Source organism: Anneissia japonica, unplaced genomic scaffold (genome assembly GCF_011630105.1).
Source record: "Anneissia japonica isolate Jap-2015-1 unplaced genomic scaffold, ASM1163010v1 scaffold1587_len1432017_cov164, whole genome shotgun sequence".
NCBI classification, from domain to species: domain Eukaryota; kingdom Metazoa; phylum Echinodermata; class Crinoidea; order Comatulida; family Comatulidae; genus Anneissia; species Anneissia japonica.
In genome coordinates this window covers 199481-218834 of record NW_022713643.1, presented here as the reverse complement: position 1 = coordinate 218834, position 19354 = coordinate 199481, and the positions used below count along the sequence as shown (strand labels likewise).

At 32.9% G+C, this 19354-nt stretch overlaps 1 protein-coding gene across 3 annotated transcripts in view; it reads left to right on the top strand.

The window, feature by feature from the left end:
• The window catches only part of LOC117108686 (brain-specific angiogenesis inhibitor 1-associated protein 2-like), a 57572-nt gene extending 43817 nt beyond the window's left edge, over nucleotides 1-13755 (top strand). The window contains exons 10-17 of one of the 3 annotated variants that reach the window (XM_033250793.1): nucleotides 3601-3784; nucleotides 4527-4678; nucleotides 5064-5194; nucleotides 5795-6020; nucleotides 6285-6415; nucleotides 7932-8048; nucleotides 10408-10529; nucleotides 11975-13755. In XM_033250793.1, coding sequence (XP_033106684.1) covers nucleotides 3601-3784; nucleotides 4527-4678; nucleotides 5064-5194; nucleotides 5795-6020; nucleotides 6285-6415; nucleotides 7932-8048; nucleotides 10408-10507 — 1041 coding nt within the window. In that variant the 3' untranslated portion in view covers nucleotides 10508-10529; nucleotides 11975-13755. Of the gene's footprint in view, nucleotides 1-3600; nucleotides 3785-4526; nucleotides 4679-5063; nucleotides 5195-5794; nucleotides 6021-6284; nucleotides 6416-7931; nucleotides 8052-10407; nucleotides 10530-11974 lie in introns of all 3 variants that reach the window. The other 2 variants (XM_033250792.1, XM_033250794.1) reach the window with 2 other exon arrangements.
• Nucleotides 13756-19354: the final 5599 nt, after the last annotated feature.

The window sequence follows — 19354 nt, the reverse complement described above, 5'->3', positions numbered from 1 at the left end:
GTGTTCTCCCAATTGAAAAAGTTGTCCTTGTAGAGCCAGCTAAGCGTGCGCAACATGAAGTATTGCCACTTCTAAGTGGCAACATGAAGTATTGCCACATTGTAATTGGACTTCAATGGCTTAAAAAAAATAAACAATACAATTATAGCCTAGACCTGTACTGGAATGATGTTTGTTTATTGAAAGAAGGCTACCAAGGCCTAATAAGTACTTTTTTTTATTCTATCAACACACAATTTTTACTGGTTGGTCAGTTATTTTTACTGGTAAAATAGACGGTTAAAACGGCTTCGGGAAAACACTGATGTGAATGTTTTTTGCTGGCAGATCATTTATAATTTGCAACTCATCTGCATTGAAAATTTTTACCCATCCTACGCTGGACCACAGTATTATCACTTTACTATATAGAAGGCTGTATTTAAAATGCATTCTAATAATATTCAACGTACATAACATTGATTTTACTTAGATTTTAGTGATATCGGCTGTTTATAAATGTTTGATTTATTATTTTTAATGAAATTCTTTAGACTATCCAGCTGGGCAGTGTAATCAGATGGTATAGAATTGACAGTCTTGCTATGAAGGCTGATTCCATTAATAGTGTAAAATGGCATAGTAAAAATGTAAACTACCCTCTTCTATTCTTCTACCCCAACCCCCCCCCCCACAATCTCATAATCACATACTGTACTGGTGATACGTTTGCTCTATGTAGACTACACCCATTGCATAACAACTGTCTCTTATACACATCTAGATGTGTATAAGAGACAGATCCTATACTTTTTGGTTTCTTTATCTGGTCTGTTTCATTTTCTTTTGAACAAACCATATTCCTGAATGCCACCGTTGCAAAAGTGCTCCTTTCAAATAAAGTAATTCATTATTTATTTACTACAGGGTAATACTATATGTTAGCAGCAATGCACAATTATCAACATATTTTCATTGATGAATGGTGGAGGGATCAAATATAATAGTATTGACCATGCATGTGCAGAACTTTTTTTGTAATTAACTACAGTATATCTACAGTATATGTGTAAGTAACTAATCTTAAATAGTATTTTATGTACAGTATTCACTATATCTTAGTAGTTAGTAAGTTTGTTGTTTTTTCCATTATTTATCAAGCACCAAGATTGTAATTTCATAGTAGTTTGATGACAATCTTATCTTATTATATCTATTTTGTATACTTTTTCACATTATAAATAGTTAAGTCTAATTACCTTTCCATCTGGATTATCCGCGACAATTTTGACCACCAAATTGCTGGGTAGAATACTGTGTATGGAATGACCATGGAGCCGGAGGCGATGATAAATCAACCTTAATTGTTTTTCCAAAAGTTTTGCCCACAACCTAGCGCCAAATTCAATAGGTTTAACGGTCCAGGCGTGGTTGCAGCTCTCCTTCGCCTCCTCACAAATGCACGACGAAGTCTAAATTTAGTAGCATATAGCTAAGCTACGCGATTGATTTGTAGACTTACCATTATTCGGAGAAATAAACTTGAATAAACTAGCCTACGTACAGATTTTAAAGCAGCCATTATAAATTATTGAGCTACATTATCGTTCCACCGTGCCGCGCTGTGTGTACGTGGGCCGGTTATAGGTTATAGCAGCAGTAGCAAGTAAACAAAGAATGGGTTGTTGACCATGGGATAAGTTGAAATTTACTTCCGGAGTGGTTTCGTTACACGTATTTACCGTGAGCTAAAACTTGCTCGAACGGTCGACCACCCGCTGAGTGCTCAGCGCGATTACCCGGTGAAATAAACGGAATATGGTTGGCGTTTTTTGCTCGAACGGGCCCTATGTCACCTACTAGAGGTAATGATTTGGTTGGTTAGACACTTTGATGGTATTTGTTGTATACAAGCTTGGAGATATGGATAATTTTTCGTTCCTGATGATGGCATAATTATTGTCAAAATATAGAAAAAGAATCCCAACACAATGGCATCTATTCCAATACTTGAAGTATATATCATACTTTCTTGTCTAAGATTAATCGGTGGAACTTTCAGTGTTGGTTTGTGGATACTGACTTTGATACATTACTCAAACAGTTTATTCAATTTTTTTTTATAGTACTGTAGTTAATTTATTTTTCTCGACTACAACCACATCTGCCCGTTAAAGTACCATTTTATTGTGGCTTACCTTATGTTTTTTTTGAATTTATAATAAGAATATTCATGTAATAATTATCTACCGGTCTTTGCAATTATCTGTGTGGGGGTGTATTAACATATTATGATGTAGTTACATCGATATTGTAAAGTCAATCATAGTAATTGTTTGGTTTCAACGTATACTTGATTCGCAATAGTTATAGACTATTTTACCCTGTAGATGATTATCAGATATGAAAAATATAATGTAATATGAATGTAGAATAAATGTTGATTTCAATTTTGCTTTTGTCGTCCAATTTTAGAGTGACATTAATGCATTCACTTGTTTTTACTTGCAAGTCATTCATTGTTTAGTTTTTATATATACTTGATACTTAATAGATGTTGTAGATTATTTATCCCCAGTTACTAACACCTACCCTGTAGATGATTATCAGATAAGACAAATAATATGTTATAATAATTATACTATTACTTCACCATGCAAACCTTCGAAAATAATATGATATAATATCAAGGTAGAATAATTTTTTTATTTGAATTTTGACTTTTAAAAATATGGGACATTTTTCCATAAATTTCTATAAAATTTAATTGCATGAACAACTTTCCTGTTGTGTCGGGTATACACAGTGTAGGATTACATTGACGGAGTGTAGGAATGTTATGAAAACCAGGTTTACCTAAAATTTACCAGGTTTATTACCATGGTTACACATTTTTTAAGGAAAAAGTAACAAATAGGAAGATCTTATAATGTCATCTTCGCTTCATTTGCGTTGAAAAACAGGAACAATTACTGCTTCCTCTTTCACACGAGGTTTCATTTTAATTGAGGAGCCAGAGGAAATAATAAAAGGTGAAATGGGAAGTTGTAAAATAATTTTAAATGAATTACCAGAAGTGAGATACTTCAACCTTGAAAACATGTAAAGTTTCTAATATAAGTGATAACTATTTTGCCCTAAAAACATGTTTTTTAGTAAATGGTATTCATACTTTTTGGAATTGTTTTAAAGATTAAAACAAAATGTTTTATAATGAATTTTGACTTACAATATTCCAGTCAGCAAATATTTTTGTTTCTCTATGTAAATATTAATTGTTTTTATTTTTAAAATAATTTGTTTAATTATTTTAAAATTGTGTTTTGAATATACAGTAGAGCCCTTTCTTTGGGGACTCCTATTAAGGGGACACTTGTTGGGCCACAAAACAAGGAAAAGTATATCACACTACTGTCAACCCCTATTCAGGGGACACCCCTATAAAGGGGACAATTTTTGCGGTCCCAATGGTGCTCCATCAATAGGAGTTCTACTGTAGTTGACAATCTGTATTAACTTTTCATAATGCCAGTTTTTCTTTAGAATTTCAAGTACTCAACATACAAGCTTTATTCAATGTCTTCCCACCTCATTCATCTTTAAAATTATTTGTACCGGTAGGATCGAGAGAGGTTAGCCAGTACCGGTGGTAGAGATGCTGACAGTCATAGTGTTGGTGATGATGGCAGCCCTAAGTCCACTACAGGCACATCCACATTCGTCTACGCCACCCTTCCCAAGAAGACGCTGGTCCATTCAAGCAGTATGCGACACTCCCTCAACCCAGTACCACCACCCAGCATTTGTAAGTAGATTTTAAACGCAGTATGGGTCATACACAGAGGCAGATCAAGGCTTTCGGAAATAATAGAAAGCAGGGGCAGATCCAGAATTTTTCAAATGAGGGGGAGGGGGGTGTTTCGGCATTTGTATTCTTTTTTTTTTCTTAATATATAAAATTGATGACATGTACACTGAAATTTGAAATTTATTGTCAAAATGGGAGTGGGGAAAGTGCACCTGAAAAGAACATGATAAGTCCAAAAAAAAAAATTATTTGTTTGCCCTCCTCCACTGGCCCCTAACTCACTGAAAAAAATAGGGGCGGAAAAACAAAAAAAAGTTATTAAAAAATGTGAGTGAATTTATTTTTATTCTATGCCAGATGCCCTACTAGTTAGTCTAAAGTTGTCTGATGTAAGATATTGCCATTCTAGGCCTCTATGTGTTGTTTTTATTCCATCTGATGAGTATTTAAAAAAAAAATGTTTCCACCCGCCCCCATTTATCATTTTTTTAAAAAGAAGGGCAAACAAAAAATTTATTTTATTTGGCCTAATTTAAGATTGAGAATTTCCTTCACTGTATGATAATTAAATATAAAATCGTATTCATTCAAAATAATCTAACCCTGCCTATGATTGGTATTGGCTAGGCTCATATGCTATCTTTAAAGCCATTTTTCATCACTTAACAATCTTTCCACCATCCTTTAATAATAAGCGGCATTTAATTACCTTACCACCAATCCCTCTATTTTCTTGTAGCCTCCAATCAGACACTACCAAAACAACAGATGAACCGTCAAGTGTCCGAGCCTGCAACACAACAGAGCTCTGCAGAGGAACCTAGGCCAACTCTAGTGCAGGCAATCTATGGGCATACAGCTGCTTCACCGAATCAGCTCAGCTTCGTGGAGGTCAGGCTCAAGTCATTCTTAAATTCCAATTTATCATGCAATTTATGTGAATATGTACATTGGCAAATATCTGATCGAATGTTGGTGATATTGGAAATCTCCTTATGTAGTTTCTCAAGTGTAAGCCAACCTCAGGTATAGTCCCATCCCCTATATTATGCGTGTCTTTCCTTGGGAAATTAACCCAGAGTATGATTTTAAAGAATAGCTTAGCTGACTTATAGAAACACTTTCATTAAAAATACAAAAAAAAAAATGTAGTACAGCTGAAAAAATATTGCCGTTTGATTAAAAAGGAAATTCCCTGTGCATGAGCCCACCCTCTGGCTATTACCAGAGGAAATGTTAGTTTTGCAAGATTTTAATAATCTGTTTGTATCTACAGGGCGACATCATCAGCTTAGTTGGACCGAGGAAAGAGAGCTGGCATTTTGGCTACAACACACGAAGCAAGAAGAGTGGATGGTTTCCCATTACATTCACTCACTTAGTGCAAGTTCAAAATGGCACAGCTGAGTAAGGGACCTACCATTATTTTAGAATAGTGCGGAAACATACTTTGGGGTGCGGGAGGAGCCTAGGCTAAGCCAAGCCTAGCCAGACCCGACCAGACCCAGCCTAGCCTAGCATAGCATATCGTATCCTATTAACATACTCTTATGAAAAAGGTAAAATAATGATTTCAAAATCATCATTTTACTGTGTCCTTTTTAAGGGGTGGATAGGGTGACAGAAAAAATTGGGGATCCCTTAGATATCCAAAACCAAGGCACAAAACTCACCAATTGCATATGGAATTATCTAATGCTTTGCCTTATAAGAATAACATAACATTTTTATTTATTGTAGAAAAGGGGTTTTTTGAGACAACAACAAATGGTTCCAGTAAATTGAGACTTTAATACAATGCACTATACCAAGTCTAACATTACTTTACCAGTGACATAATTATTGAAAGTGATTTGTATTGTATTACATATAAAAGTAAAATAGTACAGTTACCTTGCAGTAAAAAGGCTTAACATTCTTATACTTTCATACACAAAAAAAAATTGTTGATATTATATTTGTTGTTATAGTTATTATTTTTATGTCTGTTTTTATGTCAATCAACAGACGATCTCGAATGTCCACTATGAGTGCTGATGGTATCGCCTCACTACAAGTAAACATCCCCTCACCGGATTATGGTGGCTTTGACACCTCTAAGGTGCCGAGAGCATCCTCAACGCCACAGACTTCCAACACCAACTTCCAGAATGCAAACCTAGTCGGTAATGGGCTACTCACCACTGGCTCTACATACCAACATCAAAATCAAGTCCAAGCTTTAAAACAACAGGTAACTAAATCACAAAAATGGAATTTCCATTTAACTGCCTTGTAAATATAATGTTATATTCCTTCATGATTAGGCCAAATAAATAAAATGACATGGTTCCCATCTGCTTTTAGAAAAAGGTAGATGATGCCCCTTTTTTCTGCTTCCTGGGTATATCACACACTCATATTTGCATATATCTTGGTGTACATACAAATAGCATGAGCCATGATTATCAATTTACTATACATTTTGCTCCATCTTTTTGCCTTTTTCTTTAATTAGAAACATGTAACTGCAGGATCTGATCGGGATAGTTTAGACAGTGGGCAGAGTGGCCACAGGGACTCGCCACCTCATCCTAAACAAGGACCATTCTCACCACCTGATGAAGTATTTGAGGAGCAACCACCAAGGTAACGCAGATTAACTAACCAATCAGCTGTAGACTTGACATTTATACTGAAGTATACTGAATTCGGCTATATTTTGTCATGACCATATTTGTATAGTTGTATATGGTCATGACTTTTAATTGATAATTATATTTTCTTATTACCATATTGATAATAGTAGTAATATTATTATTAATAAAATGTATATAAAGAATTACTAATTTTATTATGATTTATTTTTGAAGTAATATTTTTACTTTGTATAATTAAAAGTAATGGTAATGAAAATTATAATGAAAATAATGATTCCATTAATGAGAATAAAGCTCTAATTAAATTGTTCTCACAACTTTTTATTATGTTAAATTGTGGCCCTATTTTCATCCTATATGCCTGTTGAAATTAAACATCGAGGGCTTTCCATGTTGTGATTGGTTGTGGTGTAGCATGTACCCTTGTATGCTAGCCTTTAGACAGTACCAGCAGGTTAACCATGAGAGACCTACTTATATACAGATAGCTATGAAAGTAATGCTCTCACAGACACCCCAGAAAAGCATAAGAAATGCTATAGTTAGTCAAATACCGTAAAACCTTGAATAGAAGTTAAATGAACTTAATGTCGAGAAGAAGCCCATATTGAAGCCTCCCTCGTTAGTTTGCAAAAGTGGCCTCGAAAACATATATTTAAAAATTTGCACTGTAGTTTAGGTGGTTTAATGCCGGTTAATACACTCTGTGGTACAGATGTTACAGTGGCCCTATTTACAGTATTGTTTACAGCATACATTATAAAAAGAAGCTTCCCTCTTTACTTTGCAAAAGTAGCTTTGAAAAGAAGACAATCCAAAGTTTGCAAAAAAAAAAAAAAAAAATGCAGCAGCCCAGGTTTCACAGTATTTGTTGTTTAGGACATCATTAATCCCTGAATTGAATAATATGATTAGTTAATTCAAAATAGGATTGGAATGAGTAACTAGTCCAACCTCAGTGTTACACCGCTCTCAGATTCACATTCAACACCCCTTCCCCTCCCCCTTTCTCCCGCTCCCTTGATGGAATGAGTATTTAGTTGAGCATCTTTTCATTTTGTGTTTTTGTAATTTGTTGTGATTTTTAAATATGTGTGTACTTAGGCAAGTATAAAGATCCTTACTGTGTAGAAAATATACTGAACTGATAGAGAATAAAATATTTGGATTGGAAACTAAAATTTGTAGAGTATACAAATTTATTATCATCATTATCTTTTTTATCATCATCATCATAATCATATTTTTTAACCATTTTCATTATCATCATCATCATCATCATCATAATTTATGGTATTTCTTTTTTATCATGATTTTTTCATTTCATGTATTTAATCACAAATGATGATGATGATGATCATAAACATCATAACCTTCATCATCTTTTCCCTTATTATCATTATCTCATGATCTTCATCATCATATCATCACCGATAACAACATTAAATCTACTTGTTGTTGTGTAAACCCCACCACTAAAACATCTCTGGCTACTTCCTCTCCAGTAATCCTTTTGGTCATATCGTCTTAAGAAAAACCATCACGAACGACCGCTCGGCCCCAGCTATAGTTAAGGACATTTATGACACACCGACTATTGTCGTAAATGATTCACCACGGAGGTAGTAGTTGTCTGTCAGTGATGCACTCTTGCACCCGCATCTGCCACCGATCCCCCAGCATGCTTTGCATGTGTTGTTTTTTTCTACGTAGGGGGTGACTTGATATGTTGCTCTAAAAAATTATATGATACATTATACTTTTTTATATAATTTTGTTTTCTCAAACAATCAGCATCAAAGAAACTTCAAATTGCAAAGAACCTTGCATGAATTTTATACATCTTGCAAGCACATGTGTTTCTCATATAAAGAGCTGCTCACTTCTCCATGTTTGCACTTTGAAAAACCCTCCTGATTTTGTTTTGTTACCTTAAAACAAATAAAAAATGAAAATTTAATATGCAAAGCTAGTTAATATGGCAAATGTGAGATAAACATATGAATTATCATATCCACTAATTGAATTCCTATATGGGCATGAACACTCATACATACCAAGTCTCATGCATTTGGGGCGAAGCTCATATTTGGGGGTCTCTCTCACGCTCTAACGCTCTCACACTAATAAGGACCAAAATCTCATGCATAAGTGTAATGCCTTTATCAAAATATATGTTTTGTATTTGTGAACTTTGTAGCCCTCTTCGATCGATCCCCATATCCCTAGGGGGACGGAATTTTAAAAAATCTAGCGTCTGAAAATTTGTCTGGTAACTTGAAATCTCTGGAATACTTTGAATTGAAAAACTGCATGTTTCATTGACTTGACTTGCTTGACTTATTTCGAGCAGACTCAAACTCCATAAACTAACTTCTTCCGTACTTCTATATTCCATCTATCATCCTTTAATTCTTCTACCCTTATCCCAGGTTAATTAATTAATTAATTGACTATGATGTAGATTGTATGTATAAAAGCACAAATTATACTAAAAAGGAAAGCATACTAAATTAAAAGCTTAATACACTGTATAATTTAAAATTTGTTATAATTAATACAAGATGCAAAATTTCTTTATTTGTGTCCTTTCGAAAAATCAGTTGGTAAGTCACATCGCATAGAGGAGTGCGACAAGATTAATACATAACAAGGAACAACAATATAATTTTAATTAGGCCCTAAAACTTATTGTTAATATAATCACTTTATCCACCACAAGTTGAAATCTTTCTTCCTGAATACAGCTGTTGCTTCTACTGTATAATGCCGTTCTGTACACTTTACGCTGCACTTTGCATCGGGAATTACGTATCACTGCTGCATGCTGTTTGTGTGTTGCATCATGTTGTCTGCTTATAATCTAAATGCTATGGGAGTTTTTTATGTATCTTGTTTATGTGATGTATAATCTATCATAATTTAGATAATAACATTTTAAAGTCTTGGAAACAATTTCACCGAGACCTGTCCTTTTGTAAACATCTTTAAAAAAAAAAAACAATCAATTTTGAAAAAAATGTATATAGTTTTAATTGTAATTGGAAGATTCTTTATATTGTTAAACATTTTTGATATAAGTTTTCATGGATAGATTTGTTAACGTAGATTATATGTAATATATATAAAAAATACATATTTTAGCTTTTGACCTTTGAACAAGAATTTAAAACACAAAAATTAGAAATTCCATGCACCCAATGGTTGCTTGCTATTACCAAAAAACATCCTATTTTCTATATTTGAAGCCTATTTTCTATATTTGCTATGCCAGCATATAAGAAATACTGTATATGAAACCACATATTCAATGTAATTATACTCACAAGCCCTTAAGTCTAGCATGCTGAGAATGTCTTAATAACTATCATGATTCTTGTTGAAATGCTTGAGACAGTTGAAATGACTGAAAGTGTCACTTGATGTCTGCTAAGGGCCACCATTCATAACCAAAGTGATGTTTAACATCGACTGTTCATTGCCTTTTTTGACTTTGTCTTTTCCAAGATAGTAATTAAATGATTTACATGTACTACATACTGTACTAGTTTTCCTTTTTGCGTCATTTGAAATAAACCTACTGAAGGTAGGTTAGCCTGGTTTCCATAAAATCGCTACATTGTCACGACAGTGCTTTCAGTGCAATCGTTGTACTGCCTAGCAGTCCCCTACGCAATCGGAAAGGCTTCCCGATTTGGCCGACCAATCAGCCTCACCGAAAACTGTCGGCGATAACTGTAGCAATTTTATGTAAACCAAGCTTTACCTGACTAACTAAATACATACTGGTGTATAGTTTTTCTGTTTGCATTATTTGATATGTAAATTATCAGTGATATTAAATTTTGCTGATTATATGCACACTGCCCTCAATGGAGGGAAATAGTGATACTGTACTTTCCTGAGTAACTTCTGATCATTAAAATCATGAAAATTTTGATTTGTTCTTTAATGTTCATATTTCATATTTTTCATTCGCAGTAATCCTTTTACTGGTGTGCAGCTTCGTAGAACACAAACGAACGACCGCTCGGCACCACAAATTCCCTCCGACTACGCACTACCAAATAGTCCACGCTAAACTTCACTGTACTTCCACCCAGGTTTGTATGCAAATATAACATTGTGATTTACTGTTAATTGTGAACCATCACTCACCCAATGGATTTCGGTTGGTGAAATTATTACTGTGGGGCTAAGATTCTTGGTTACTAGTGACCCAAACACACCTTAACTGACTATGTTTCTTTGGGTATGGACATTACTCATCCCTGCCTAACCAGATGTCTGACATCGTTCACAAACATATTATTTTAACTAAACTCTTCAACTTGAAATAACTAATTCTTGTATATTGTCCATCCTAACTTAACCATGGTTTCTTGGGGTTTGGACATTAAAAATATTGACTGCTCATGAGGAAAGTGGTGAAATCTATTGCCCCTCAATTATGTGATGGGGAGACCGTAGCCCGAGGGAATGTAGTAGGCTTCGGTCTCCACATCACCAAGGGACTGTAAATTTCATCGTTCCTCGAATCTAGAGCAATGAATATTTGTTTTATATACCTCATACATAGATTGTATGAGACCTAAAGAAAGTAATGCAAAGAGTACCCACCAATTAGGCCGAGGCAGTCAAGGGCCAATCTGTCTCGTCGTAGAGGTCCCTTTTGTTTGTTTAATTTATTTCTCCACACACATGACCATATGAACATACAAAACAAAAGCTTAATAGTAAAACCAACTAAGAATAAGTATGTGGAAGGAGGCCCCTTAACGTCCGTTCGTGTCATATACAGCGATGTTATAAGTGGGGGCCTAGAGATTACATCACCATATGGAAAAAGTACTATCTATTAAACTGATAGCATTTTTCATTCAACCTATGTCACAGGAGTTATGGTTGAAGTTATTACCTGCTTTTTAACCAATTAGATGCCTGGAATCTATGTATGAGGTATAATAAGCACTAATGACTCCCCATTTGAATTTGTATATATTTTATTTGAGGCTGAATTGCATACTTAGTACCATATGCGTGCAAGTGAAATCGATACACAATAAAAAATTTTAAAATATTACTCAGGAAATGTGGGCATTAACATAAAAATTTCAATGAATGACCCGGAAATTATGGCATCCAATAGCTACAAATGTGTCATCAAAATGAAACAGAAAAAATATAATCTAAAATCTAAACTAATTTGGTTGTTTATATAGCGACTTTCTTTACAAATACGAAGCGCTGCAAGTTTTTCACTGGTCATTGGGTCCACATGCTTAAGTGTTGCTGTCACCCAGGCACAGGAGCAGGCAACCCCACCAGGTACCCATTTAAACTCCTGGGTGGAGAGAAGCAATGTTGATAAAGTACCTTGGCTCAAGGACACAAAATGCACAGCGAGGGATTGAAACCCTAACCTTGAGGTTGAGAACCAAACTGCTTCCAATCTAAATTGATCTATTCAAAACTTGAATATGAGATTGAGAGAAACTCATAGTAAAATGCATGATATCCTTACGTCCTATTCTATTCTATCTTACAGATGTCATCTGGGACGAATATGATGATCACCTGGAACACAACAAGATTAGGTGCTCAGATATGCAAATGTGAACATAGAATTCGGTCATTTCATCTAAGTTCAAACGAAATTCAGTAAATTACACTGGTGCTTGTGTTTAGTTTAGTGCCTTTTTTGAAAGTAAAAGAAGGTTTTACATATAAGAGATGAAATGTTTTGGATTGCAAATGCATTCTATGGTTTTATGAATTATCTAAGGACCCTATGTGATAAATTACCATAGAGGTGGAAAATGTTGCCATGGAAAATTAACATGGCATGTGTTACCATGGAAATTTAATGTGAAGAAATGCCTTTTTTAAGTATGAAAAATGATAATATAAACATGAAAATTTATCATATTTACTGTAGAGGTTCTTCTGGTTTTCATAGCATCTGTTTGATTAATAATTGCAATTGGGTTAGCAATTTGTTACTATGGAAGAATTCTTCTTTTTGACCTTGTAGAAGTTACCATGGTGATATGTCTAATTTCCATGGAGCTTTACAATGTGCTTATTGGTGGTGCTATTTTCAACAAATTGTCTGTAAATAGAAAAAAAAAATGCACTTTTTTAGCTGGATTCTGTTTTGTAGAAACAGTTTATGCCCATAAAAAAGAGTCACAAAAAGCGTGCTATAAATGTGGGCCAAGTATCTGAGTAAAGAATATGTTAAGAAATAACAGTATGCTATTAGTTTTATTAATTGGTATTTTATGTTACTTTTCATGATCATGTTATACAATTGAGTTAGTAACGAACAAGGATCTTAGAATTATTGCCAGAATTCATTAATGACCAAATTTCAAAAATTAATTCCAAATATGTAACCAAAAGCAAGCCAATGTTCAGATAATTCTAGACTAGTCTGTTGTTTTTCAGTGATTATGAACAAAAAATTAATATTTTTTACAAGATGTTTAAAAGTTGTCTACTACCATAATAAGTATTTATAATGCCAATTTTGTGTGCTAAATTAAAACTACATTTGTGTAATCATTAGAAACAAGGTACTATCTGTCTTAACATATAGTAGTCTTTTATTACTAACAAGTTAACATGAACAAACAAATGAGGTTTTTTTTTATAACTCATTTGACTTTTGCTATTAGTTGTACTATTATTTTAGTATCATGATTGTTATGTTTATCGCACAATATTTTGCCGACAGTCTATGCCATATTCATTGGGTGAACATTAACTAGCACTATCAAATTCTTGTGTAGCATGCCTCCTATCAATTTTTAAGTGGCTAATATTTGTAGTGTACCCATATATGGGCATGATTGTATGAAATCACATCCATATATGGACATGATAATGTCAAATTGCACCCATATATGAGCAAATTACAGATACTTGTCACATTAAACTTTGTATGGGCAGAACTTTACTAATTACATTTTTTTTTTGTCAAGAGAATATTTTTTAATGATAAATATTTATACATATAATCAACCTATCCATCTGATATTTTTTAATTTTATAGGTTTAATGGTTTCTATAAATTAAAAAAGTCACTGGTCTTCTTACTATACCTATCCATGTAATATTTTATAAGATTAAGAAAGATATTAAACGATATTTAAATAAAAGTAAACTTTAGAATAATGATAGATCATTTGGTGATACCACTCCTACTAATACAATTCTACTAATAATAATAATGAATGCTATAAATACAAATTGTATGCGCACACATATTTGGAATAAAGAAGACTTGTAGGACTATGCAATGCACATTTCTCTACTTGTAATAGGGTTTATAGTTTATGGAATTTTTTATCAGATATTTTTAGTTTTAAGTCAATTTGTATTATCTGTATCTCATGTTTTATGTTGAAATTTTAATCAAACTATTATAAAATATGTTTATTATATATTTTCAATTAGATTTTATTTGACTATTATATTTCTCTAGATATATGGTGTATTTTATATTGTTGATTGTGCAAATTTATGGTTTTGGTTATTTTAGAATAATCACCAATGGATAGAGTTTTAGCAAAGTTTATATATTAAATGTTCATGTTTTTGGGTCTTTAATTATAAGTTCTTAAGAATACCATTCATGTATATAATTTAAATCATTGTTGGTATTGGATGATTTTACATGATTGTGGTGGTCAATTTGTTCAATTTTATTAACAACACTATTAATAGTTATTTTAAATTAATTATTTCCCACCATTGTGTAGCATAAGTAAAATGGTATCCACCTCCCACCACTTTTCCTACAGTACATTAATTTTGACTTTGTTACAAGTTGCCTGATTACTGTATATATGCTGCTACAACAACCAAAAACTACAACTACTCTTTTTGACTATTACTACTAAATAACTGCTGCTGTTACTAATATATATTGTATATTTTTACCACTACTACTACTACCACCACCATCAATACCACTGCTTCTACCACCGTCATCACCACCAAATACTACAAATTTGATGTCATTGATACAGTAACTGAATTAATTATACAAGCGAGTCTGAATAATGTCACAGTGCCATCGAACTTTGCTTGCAGTTGATTCTGGTGCTTTAAAAATGTTTGAAGGTTGATTAATTCTGCTGCTCAAACTAAAGTGTATTGCCTATGTCATTTAAAATTTCTATTACTGCTTCTGCAGAATTACTATTACTATTTTCAGGGGTGGTGCCAGCTTTTACTCAAGTTCCCCGATGGATGGCCCAGAGTCCACACCCACCTCAGCCCTACCATGCATAATTTTTCCCTGACAAATTTAACTGTGTCCCCCAGATGGTTGGGCCAAGTTGCCCCGACGGCAGGCCCAACTGGCGTCACCCCTGACTACTATGTAACTATTATTTCTACTACCCATGACATCTACTTCTTTCACTACTAATATTTTGTACATTATTGTAGAATTTTGATTATCAACTTGATAAGTTTTTTTCTGGATTATGTAATTATGGTTTAAGAACAACTGAATTATCGCCAATTTTTTGTTGATGTGCAAATATTTTATCTGTCCATTTTGTGTGCTATTTTCATTATTTTTAATCAGCTATGATAATTATATTTTTCAATTCTTGCCGTGTTATAACAATGGTTCATAATTTTGGATTGTCTTAAGATTTTCTGTGTATGTCTCAAAAGGGTATTCTCTGCTCCTCATATTGTATTTATGCTCAGCGGTGGCTCCAGAAATTGCTGACGGGGGTCCAACATGTCCAACAGGGGGTCCGAACCAAAGGGGCGATTAGGGTTTCGGTCAGGGTCCCCGAATATAAAACCCCTGGTAGGATTCATGTGCAGAATTTTTTATGGCAATAGTAAGACCCAGTGCTTTAGACCACAATATTAGGGATTTGGCAATCAAAATAACATTACTTGGATAAGCAAATTATTATTTTTGATCCGACGACCTCGTCGTTGCATCAGACGACAGGGGACCAGGCTTTCCCCCACTTCCCACTGGTGCTACCACTGATTATGTTATCATCATTATAATTTTGGTTTACACTTAAAGAGTTAAAGTTCATATGTTGGATCCATTGTTTATCTTCCTATTGCTTTACCAGTTGCATGGTGTATAGTTTAAATCCACAGCTACCTAAATGTTGTCTCAGATTACTGAGGTAGTTACTATTTTAAGATGTTAATCAGAAAAACATTTTTAAAAGGTTCTGTAACAGCCTTAAGTCATATTCGTACTTATCAGTATGACCAATAAGGAGATTAAAATTTTTACGAAAAAATGAATACAAATACGTCATCTTATCAGTGCCATAATTCGTGACTAAAATATTCTTAATACATTTATGATTTATGATCGTTTATTGATTTGACAATGACGACGCAACCGTATTCGTTATCATTTTTGTTGGCTTGCCTAATATGAGCTCTTGTGCTCGTAAATGTGGCCATAGATAAAAAAAATATATCTCCAGGATGTCTGTATTTTACACAGATATAAAGGCATGATTATACCACTGCTAATTAATTTTTGATGGATATTGACAGAGCTACAAAGTTGTCAGTTTTTTAAACCATTGATTTTCCAATTGGATGTGCACTTTCTGTCAGCTTATGATATAACTCTTTATTTTATCAGTCTTGAAATTTGCATAATAAAAAATATTCTGTCCAATTGTCTCTGTTATCACGTAGCAATAAGAATTTAAAATCAAATTTTGTTAACTTTGTCCAGTCGATTCGACAATACTTGTTTATAGTTTGGGTGTAAATTTGGTTTTATTTCAATACTTTAGTCATTTATCATTGTTAGGCAGATCAAAATATGTTTCTCTTTTTGCCTCAACATTGTATTATTATTTTTATTTTTTTTTATTTCACAAGGCAAAGCAGCCAGAAATAATTGTCATTAGCATTTAGTAGTAGCCAGCCTGAATAGGACAAAATCCACCAGATCTTGAACTGGTCCATTGTGAAAATGGGTATGGACGAAAAATGATATGGGTGTCAATAATAGGAAAACAAATTCATTACAACAAACATAATACTCTCCCTGTATTTGTAATATTAAAATGTTTATTGTACACTCTACTGTCACAATGGCCCATTATCGGGTGGCTTTTATCGTCTGACATTGTCTTAGAAGAGGAAAGAAAACACCTCATCCTCTATCTTTTGGAAAAAGAAAATGTACAAGAAACATTTTTTTTCATTTTATTTGTTCGAACTAGATTTTTTATATTTTTAGATGAACGGAATATGAGCAGTGTTTGTTGTCAAGGTGCATGCATGCGAAAATATTGCAAAAAATGCTTGATTAAAGAATGATAAGTTTGTGTATGCTACGAAAGAAAAAATTAAGAAATTTTGAACTGGCTTTGAAATTTGTATAATTACTTCCTTATTGTAGATCTTTATTCCTTTCGAGTTATGTGTAATAAAAGGAACTTTTGTTTTTGTTTAAATTTGTTAAATGTGGAACGTATTATTGGAAATAAACCATAATGAAGTAGCCCAGTGATTGTTACTTGTCTTTTGTCTACACTCGAGTTAAATATATTAGCATTTAAATAAATAAACTATGATAATAATAATAATAAGATTTATAAAGCGCACAAATCCACTGCAGTAGTGCTCAAGGCGCTACAGGAAGGAACAAACAATTACCAAGAACCTAAAGCTACAAGAAAAGAAACACCACACATAATGGTGACAGCTGGCAAGAAAAATAAAAATCATATAATAAAAGAGGGCCTATGAAACAAACTCAGGAAAAAAAAGTGATACAAACCATTGTAATTTCAATATTTCGAACTTTATGACGTCATATATACAAAATAAACCAATCATAGACGCGATTGAATGCCCTGTACATTTTAAATCGTACGTTATATTATTCAATTAAGGGCAAAAATGGCTTACACAAAATACTTCAATAACAATAATACAGTATGTCATATATGGCCTTAACAGCAGTGAATAGGTAGATGCAAGCAACAGATGCAACATAATCAATTATTATTGTTACATTTTTATTAATTATATTTAAACTCATTATTATTACATTTTATTGATAAATTATTGTTATTAAAATATTATTACTGTACTATTATTATTGTGCATATTCTAAGGTATATTTACTAGAACAATTCTTATACAGTATTTCAGTTGTTTATTTACATTTTTGTAAACTTCGAATGATGCAGAGAGATAATTATTAAATAAGAAGTTGATTGACACTTGAATTTCATGTTGATTTTTAATTTTGCCTGTAGCCTATGACAGTGTGGTGATGATGATTGTTAATTGCAGTACAGTATAATAATGGTTAAAATACAATTTAATTAAACAATATAGAAATGCCAAAATCCTCTGTTTCCCTTCGAAGACTGGGTATTTGTTCCAAAATAAAAAAGTCACAGGTCTTAATGCCAACATTTCTTTCGTGTATGTAATTGCATATAGGCCTACATGATAAGCCTACATAGCAATATTGTACTGTATACGCAATAACAAATACAAAACACAAACATTGAAGTGTTGCATGACCATTGTGAAATGTACCACCTCATTTCATCATTATTACTTAGTCAAGATTTTTATCATATTACTTAATGAAGATTAACAATCTTGCTTAACAATAAAAGCAACATTGTAATACATTACAGTATAATTATAAAAATAATACTAAGACTAATGATAATAATATTAATGATTATAATATTTATAATAATAATAATAACGGTAATAGCAATGATAATAATATACAAATATTACAATAATAATAAAATAATGATAATAATTATTATTATTATTATTATATGAATAATAAAGAGTGGCTATAGATGTAATTTTATGCAAAAAAAAGGGTATCTGTGCTTAACAAATATATGTAGGCCTACATAGTTCGGGTGCTCAAATTAAATATAGGCCTACATTGAAACTCACATTGGCTTTATTAATAATATTTTTGCTTATGTATCAACAAACACTGCCTGAAATCGTTTTTAAAACCGCTTAAAAATGGGGCTGGATCCCCTGCCGCTTGGACCCCCCCCCACCCCCCAGCCAACTGGTATAGTCACTCACACATTTCAAATCTCAGGTTGGTAACTATATTGAAGGTTCATGTTGTTAACAACGATAATGATGATTACGATGACTTGTCGAATTCTTTTTTGTAAGATGGAGAATGTGTGAAAGGGAGATTCTTTCTGATGTCCATGTTTTCGTAGCGCATAGCAATGAATGTTATGTTATTCGAAACAACGGCGTTGCAGTAGAGGTTCTACCTGTGCCAAATCTATTTTGCAATCATGAGGAAGCTGACACAAGGATGATTCTGCACAGTGTGTGTGCAGCAAAGTCAAACTGTCACATTGTTGTTGTCAATAGCCCAGATACAGTTGTGTTTATTTACTTACGGAAATAATAATAATAATAATAATAATAATAATAATAGGAAGTTATTATAATTATTATTATTTTTATTATTATTCTGTTGAATATTAGCCGTTTAAATTAAACTTACGGAAATAATAATACCAAGTTTTATTTTTCATAGGGTATCATTGCAATTTACCAGGTGAATCTGAGATTTAATTATTCACATTATTCGCAATAGATACAATATTAACTTATAATAATCCATTAAGAAAATGTGACTTTTACACTAAGAAAGCTGTTTTTAAAGACATATTGTATTAAATTATAACTCTTATAATTACAGCCATGTAATGTCTAATTTGCTCATAAATCCTAATACTTTAGACCATAAAAGGCCGTTACTAAGGAAAAGGGGATCTTAGCAACGAAAATAGCGTAATCCATATATATTTCACATTATATCTCATTATTATGCATTATGTATTAATATTTTTTACGTGTTCAGACTCTACATATGAATAGTTAATAC